At 40.5% G+C, this 7,968-nt stretch overlaps 1 protein-coding gene across 9 annotated transcripts in view; it reads left to right on the forward strand.

The window, feature by feature from the left end:
• P4HA2 (prolyl 4-hydroxylase subunit alpha 2) overlaps positions 1 to 2,629 on the forward strand; it is a 34,679-nt gene extending 32,050 nt beyond the window's left edge. For 7 of the 9 annotated variants that reach the window (XM_053907502.1, XM_053907504.1, XM_019422066.2 and 4 more), the window contains 2 exons: positions 353 to 449; positions 2,152 to 2,629. In XM_053907502.1, coding sequence (XP_053763477.1) covers positions 353 to 449; positions 2,152 to 2,222 — 168 coding nt within the window. In that variant the 3' untranslated portion in view covers positions 2,223 to 2,629. The remainder of the gene's footprint in view (positions 1 to 352; positions 450 to 2,151) is intronic. The other 2 variants (XM_053907505.1, XM_053907506.1) reach the window with 1 other exon arrangement.
• The last annotated feature ends 5,339 nt before the right edge of the window (positions 2,630 to 7,968 follow it).

Genomic DNA, 7,968 nt, shown 5'->3' on the forward strand with positions numbered 1-7,968 from the left:
ACCTTATTCCTTTCTCCTCTGAGTTCCATTCCCTGGCCTGCTTGACTCTTACTCTGAGGGTTCTTAGCCCCTTCCTGCCTGAACTCTGACCTTGGGGCTCCAGCTTCCATCTGGGGATATGGATAGGGAGGGAAGTCCCTTTGGGGGAAGGTGGGTTATCAAGCATCCACCCCCTCGTGAAGGGTGGATGCTTTCTGGGGTGCTTGTCTGTTGCTGGAATCTCAGAGCCCTGTCCCTTTGTATGCAGGAAAGTGAGGGTGTTTTTGCTCAGAGAGGGTCTATGGTATTTGGGGTCAAGTCACTGAGCCCAGTATCTGTGGGTATTGTGTGACAGGCTGTCTCCTTTTCCTAGGGCACAGCTGTATTCTGGTACAACCTCCTGCGGAGTGGGGAAGGTGACTATCGTACGAGACATGCTGCCTGTCCCGTGCTTGTGGGCTGCAAGTGGGGTGAGTGGCTTGGTGGCCTCAGCCTGGGCTCTTATGGTCAGCCTTAGACTCTGAGTTGGGAGATACCTGCTGCCATATTTTTACAACGCCAAGGCTATCTTCCTTTTTGATTTTTTTTTTCCCCCTGCTAAGTGGTTGTCTCATCCAGCCATGTAACTAACCACAATGCTGGTTATGTGTCAGGACAGGTGGTTGGGAATACTCTCAGAGATGCCCAGAGAACTGAAGAAGCCACAAGGAAGAATAGCTGCACAAGCATAGTAGGTCCAGGATGGCTCACCAGAGGAATGGACTCTGGCAAGGGGTGAGGGAGCAGTGGGGGAGAACTGGAATCACGGAGGGGAAGGAGTGTCCTAAGCAAGCAAGGCTAAAACCACCATCATAGGTGTGGGGACCAGCCACCTTTGTCATTTGCATAAGAGGAGGCCTGTGGCACAGGGGCCAGGAGATGAGGCTCAAGGCTGGGACCACAGGCTAAAGCTTGAGCTTTGAGCTTTGTTCTGGAAATAGTTGTGGTGAGCCAGGGAGAGGCTTGCGTGAGGATGACAGGAAGTGATTGCAAAGACGTGAGTTTATATTGTCCTGGAGAAGTTGGGGATATTAGTGGTAGGTTCGCAGAAAATTAAGCAATTAGAAAATAAATGGGGCAATTGCTGACTAAAAGGGCAAAGAAAATGTGCAACAAATGTCAGCATATACTGCTAGGTGGCTCAGGTGTAAGTGACACTTATATGACATAATGTAGGCACTGAATATTAATTTAATTAAAATTTGTGACTTTATTGGGAAGATAAAAGACACTAAATATATGTGTTTTAGGGATAGAATGAAAGAATTCCAAAATTGAAAGACAAGAGATAGCACTATAAGCATGCTACTTAGAAATAAGTGGCAGAATATCAGAAGAAACAACTAAAGGAATTGAATGTCCTCTAGAAGTGGAGTTTGGCAGAGAGGGGGTGGGTAGGAGATTGCTGTTTATCACTCTAAGCTTTATAGGCAATTTGCTTTTTTTCAACTAAGTATATCTTGTACTTTAATTCAAAAGCTCTCTGACTTCAGTAGTATGTGTTAAGGACACAGCTTTAGGTGCATTTGGGACACAGCTCTAGGTGACAGGCAGTGTTAGCACCAGCTCTGCTACTCTGCTACCCACAGCACACAGATTGGATCTGCTGGCCCCCAGGTCCTGAGGTTGATGTCCAGGCACCCATAGTCCTGATGGTCTTCCTCATCCTTAGCTTCTGTATCTCAGTTCCATCCCAGTAATACCAAGCTGCTTGAGGTCCTTGACACCAAGGTGGTTCATGCCTTGATGTTTTTCTTGTCCTGTTCCCCCTTCTTGGACCCTTTGATATAGGAGTCATCTGCTATGTCCATCATCTGCCCTGGATAACTCCTGTTCAGCTTCATGTCCCAGCCCTGGGTCTCCTCTTCCCTCACATGGTTAGATGGATAGCCTTTGGCTCAGTTTCCATGGCAGCGTACACATACCCATCTTTTATCACTGGCAGACGTTTGTACGATTAATCTTTTCATATAGGTCTTCCTTACCAGCTCATGAGCAACTCGAGTATGACAGCATGTCTTACTCATGTTTGATTATCAGGCCCCAATCCTGGAGTCATCATGAAGGAGTCATTAATTTTGGATGCTAAACTAATCAACAGGATTGTTAACATAACTTTATTTCTGTTCACAGTCTCCAATAAGTGGTTCCATGAACGAGGACAGGAATTCTTGAGGCCGTGTGGATCAACAGAAGTTGACTGACTTTGTTTTCTGCCCTTCTCCTTCCTGGCCCCACAGCCTATGTCATCCTCAAGTTCAACATGACAGACACCTTTGTATGTTCCAGGCCTTGTCACTTGGATCTTAGTTGGAGTGAATGTTTGTCTGGACCAAAGGGAGAGCCGACTGAGGAGGGTTCTCGGTGACCTGGGTCCCAACCTTTCTGGTTGGCCTGTGCCACCTCTGGCCACAGAGTTTGAGTCAGAGTGGCTACAGCAGAGTCAGGCTGTCTAGCACCTAGCAAGGTGCCTTTGTACCTCAGATGTTTTAGGTGTGAGGTGTTTTAGTGAACCAAAGTTTTGATACCTTGTTTACATATTTGTTTTTATGGCATTTCTATCAATGTGGCTTTAACCAAAAAATAAAATGTCCCTGCCAGAAGCCTTAAAGAGCCTTATTCTGAGTATTTTTTAAGGTGGGTGAGCTTATACCAAGTTCACTATTTCCTGTGCATCTCCTCTGTGTAGGTGGAATCTGGGTAAGTGTATACTTGAATGGCAAAACCTTGACCACGGGTTCTAGATATGGTTTCAACACTTACATTTCCAAGCTTCAGTATCCTTTTTGGAAAGTGAGGGAACATAGTCTCTCCTTGACTCCCAGAGAACATAGAAATCATGTGTGTTCATGACTGGCTGTTATAAATTGAAATTTCTTATTTAAAAATTTTGAGATACATACACAGAATTGTTCACAAAACACAGATGTACAGTTTAAAAAATATGAAGGTGAGTGTGAGCACCCAGCTGACCACCACCTGGGTTAGAGAAGAGATCATTTTCAAACCTGCACCTCAGGAGCCCCTTGTGAGCCTGTTCTGGATCAAATCTCCTGTCCTGCTTTCAGTACCTTTGTGGTAACCATTGTCTCGTGGTTTATGGTACTTATTCCTTTGCTTGTCTTTGTAATTTTACTACCTATGTCTACATCCCTAAATAGGTAGTTATTTTTTTCCCCTGATTTTGTACTTTTTGTAAATGGAATCCATGTATTTTTGGGGCTTTTGCCTTCTTTTGTTTGACAGTTGTTTTTAGTATTCATGCTGTTGTGTAGCTGTAGTTTATTTTAATATGTAGAGTTGACTCAGTTTTTTAATGTATATTGTAGGACAGACAGTACATAATATAGCCAATATACTGTTGATAGATATTTGAGAAGGTTTCACTTTGTATACTATGAATAATACTGCCATTTGCATATTTATACATGATTCCTGGTACACATAAACACATTTGTGCATGCAGAATATGTATCTAGCAGTTGAAGTATGGAATCTTACTAGTTAGTCTTCAACTTTACCATATAATGTATTCCAGAGTGATTATGCACATTCTCATTAGGAGTGAATGAGAGTTCTTGTTATCCCAGCCTTCTCCGATACCTGGTAATGTCCTACTTGTGCATTTTAGGTAACTTGTTACATGCATAGTATTGTCTATTTTAGCATCATTAATGATATTGAACACTTTCTTGTTAGTCCTCATGTTTATGTTTTTCAAGTCTTTTTCTTACTGATTCACTGGAATTTTTAGTATATTATAGACATAAGTTCTTTGATGCTTATACATTTTGCAAAATATCTTCCTTTTTCTAGTTTGTCGTATCACTCTTAGTTTTGTCTTCTGATGAAGAGAAGTTCTCAATTTTTACACCACATTTATCAAGCTTTTACTTTTTTTTTTTTAATTTTTTTTTTAACGTTTATTTATTTTTGAGACAGAGAGAGACAGAGCATGAACGGGGGAGGGGCAGAGAGAGAGGGAGACACAGAATCTGAAACAGGCTCCAGGCTCTGAGCTGTCAGCACAGAGCCCGACGCGGGGCTCGAACTCACGGACCGTGAGATCATGACCTGAGCCGAAGTCAGATGCTTAACCGACCAAGCCACCCAGGCGCCCCAAGCTTTTACTTTTTGATTTATGCTTTTTATATCTTGTTTGAGAAATTCTTTTGTTCCCCAAAATGATGAAGGTATTTCCTGTATTCTTTTCCAAAATCTTTTATAGCCTTGTCTTTTACATTTATGCCTCTCACATACTTACATTTTATTTTTGTTGGTGCAAGGGTCTTCTTAAAAAGATTCTTTTTTATATTTTGTTAGGATAGAATAGGCTTATGCTACCTACAGTAATAATATAACCTCTCAGTTTCAGTGGCTTAATATATAAAACTGTCTCTCATGCAAAAAAAAATTGCTGGGTTTGGGCAGTTGCTACTTATCTAGTGCCATTTAATCTTCTAGTGCCTTCCATTGGCAGATCCTAACAGGATGCCAGCTGGTAAGGGAATATGGGAAATGGAATTTACGGAGTTGCAACTCCAATATAACAGCAGAGTATAGAAAGATTCACTTAGAGGGGCACCTGGGTGGCTCATTTGGTTGAACGTCTAGCTCTTGATCTCAGCTCAGGTCTTGATCTGTCGTCAGGTCATGAGTTCAAGCTTCACGTTGGGCTCCATGCTGGGCATGGAGCCTACTTAAAAAAAAAAAAAAAAAGATTCCCTCAGTGCTGAGAACAGAAAAATTATTGTCATGCTAGGTGTGTTTTTTCCACTGTTTGACATTCTTTGGGCTTCTTGAATGCTTGAATGTGTACAATATTATCTTCAATCAGGTTTAGAAAGTTATTAAACCATTTTCTCTTTCAATATTTTCTACGTTCCTTTCTGGAACTTGGATTAAAAGTAAATTAGATTATACCATACTTTTTTTTAGTTCTTAAACTGCTTTCATATATTTTTAAAACTATGCTGTATTTGAGGGTAAATTTTACAACTGTTTTCCAGTTTATTCTGTTTTCTATTAAATTCATTTACATGTTTTTCTTTAAACAGCGTAAAGATGTGATTCCATTATAGGCATGCCTACACCATTTCTGTTGAAAATTCAGCTGTCTTGTCCTTTTGATGCTCCTTTGAAGGTAATTTCTTCCTCATCCCCTCCCACCTGCTTTTAAAGAGTTTTCTTTGTTATGGTTTTCAGTAGTTTTACTATGACTTGCCTAGTGTGATTTCTTTTTGTTATTTTCTGGCTTAGAGTTTACAGAGTTTCTTGAATTTGTGGGTCATCTTTAGTTTTGGAAATTTCTCAGTTATTATTCAAGAATTATTTCTGTCTCATTTGTGTGTGTGTGTGTGTGTGTGTGTGTGTGTGTGTGTGTGTGTGTGTTTCCTCTGGGATTCCAATAATCTGAATGATAGAACTTTTCAGTTTAAGCTTTCATACCTCCCATCCTTTTCCCACTTGTGTTTCAGAGTAAATATTTTCTGTTGACCTGTCTTCTTTTTTTTTTTTTTTAATTTTTATTTATTTTTATTTTTTTTTATTTTTTAATATATGAAATTTACTGTCAAATTGGTTTCCATACAACACCCAGTGCTCATCCCAAAAGGTGCCCTCCTCAATACCCATCACCCACCCTGCCCTCCCTCCCACCCCCCATCAACCCTCAGTTTGTTCTCAGTTTTTAACAGTCTTTTATGCTTTGGCTCTCTCCCACTCTAACCTCTTTTTTTTTTTTTTTTTTTTTCCTTCCCCTCCCCCATGGGTTTCTGTTATGTTTCTCAGGATCCACATAAGAGTGAAACCATATGGTATCTGTCTTTCTCTGTATGGCTTATTTCACTTAGCATCACACTCTCCAGTTCCATCCATGTTGCTACAAAAGGCCATATTTCATTTTTTCTCATTGCCACGTAGTATTCCATTGTGTATATAAACCACAATTTCTTTATCCATTCATCAGTTGATGGACGTTTAGGCTCTTTCCATAATTTGGCTATTGTTGAGAGTGCCGCTATAAACATTGGGGTACAGGTGCCCCTATGCATCAGTACTCCTGTATCCCTTGGATAAATTCCTAGCAGTGCTATTGCTGGGTCATAGGGTAGGTCTATTTTTAATTTTCTGAGGAACCTCCACACTGCTTTCCAGAGCGGCTGCACCAATTTGAATTCCCACCAACAGTGCAAGAGGGTTCCTGTTTCTCCACATCCTCTCCAGCATCTATAGTCTCCTGATTTCTTCATTTTGGCCACTCTGACTGGCGTGAGGTGGTATCTGAGTGTGGTTTTGATTTGTATTTCCCTGATAAGGAGCGACGTTGAACATCTTTTCATGTGCCTGTTGGCCATCCGGATGTCTTCTTTAGACAAGTGTCTATTCATGTTTTCTGCCCATTTCTTCACTGGGTTATTTGTTTTTCGGGTGTGGAGTTTGATGAGCTCTTTATAGATTTTGGATACTAGCCCTTTGTCTGATGTGTCATTTGCAAATATCTTTTCCCATTCCGTTGGTTGCCTTTTAGTTTTGTTGGTTGTTTCCTTTGCTGTGCAGAAGCTTTTTATCTTCATAAGGTCCCAGTAATTCACTTTTGCTTTTAATTCCCTTGCCTTTGGGGATGTGCCGAGTAAGAGATTGCTACGGCTGAGGTCAGAGAGGTCTTTTCCTGCTTTCTCCTCTAAGGTTTTGATGGTTTCCTGTCTCACATTCAGGTCCTTTATCCATTTTGAGTTTATTTTTGTGAATGGTGTAAGAAAGTGGTCTAGTTTCAACCTTCTGCATGTTGCTGTCCAGTTCTCCCAGCACCATTTGTTAAAGAGACTGTCTTATTTCCATTGGATGTTCTTTCCTGCTTTGTCAAAGATGAGTTGGCCATACGTTTGTGGGTCTAGTTCTGGTGTTTCTATTCTATTCCATTGGTCTATGTGTCTGTTTTTATGCCAATACCATGCTGTCTTGATGATGACAGCTTTGTAGTAGAGGCTAAAGTCTGGGATTGTGATGCCTCCTGCTTTGGTCTTCTTCTTCAAAATTACTTTGGCTATTCGGGGCCTTTTGTGGTTCCATATGAATTTTAGGATTGCTTGTTCTAGTTTCGAGAAGAATGCTGGTGCAATTTTGATTGGGATTGCATTGAATGTGTAGATAGCTTTGGGTAGTATTGACATTTTGACAATATTTATTCTTCCAATCCATGAGCAGGGAATGTCTTTCCATTTCTTTATATCTTCTTCAATTACCTGCATAAGCTTTCTATAGTTTTCAGCATACAGATCTTTGACATCTTTGGTTAGATTTATTCCTAGGTATTTTATGCTTCTTGGTGCAATTGTGAATGGGATCAGTTTCTTCATTTGTCTTTCTGTTGCTTCATTGTTAGTGTATAAGAATGCAACTGATTTCTGCACATTGATTTTGTATCCTGCAACTTTGCTAAATTCATGTATCAGTTCTAGCAGACTTTTGGTGGAGTCTATCGGATTTTCCATGTATAATATCATGTCATCTGCAAAAAGCGAAAGCTTGACTTCATCTTTGCCAATTTTGATGCCTTTGATTTCCTTTTGTTGTCTGATTGCTGATGCTAGAACTTCCAGCACTATATTAAACAACAGCGGTGACAGTGGGCATCCCTGTCGTGTTCCTGATCTCAGGGAAAAAGCTCTCAGTTTTTCCCCATTGAGGATGATGTTAGCTGTGGGCTTTTCATAAATGGCCTTTATGATCTTTAAGTATGTTCCTTCTATCCCGACTTTCTCAAGGGTTTTTATTAAGAAAGGGTGCTGGATTTTGTCAAAGGCCTTTTCTGCATCGATTGACAGGATCATATGGTTCTTCTCTTTTTTTTTGTTAATGTGATGTATCACGTTGATCGATTTGCGAATGTTGAACCAGCCCTGCATCCCAGGAATGAATCCCACTTGATCATGGTGAATAATTCTTTTT

This window comes from Panthera pardus, unplaced genomic scaffold (genome assembly GCF_024362965.1).
Source record: "Panthera pardus isolate Hobbes unplaced genomic scaffold, ASM2436296v1 HiC_scaffold_2, whole genome shotgun sequence".
Taxonomy (NCBI): Eukaryota; Metazoa; Chordata; class Mammalia; order Carnivora; family Felidae; genus Panthera; species Panthera pardus.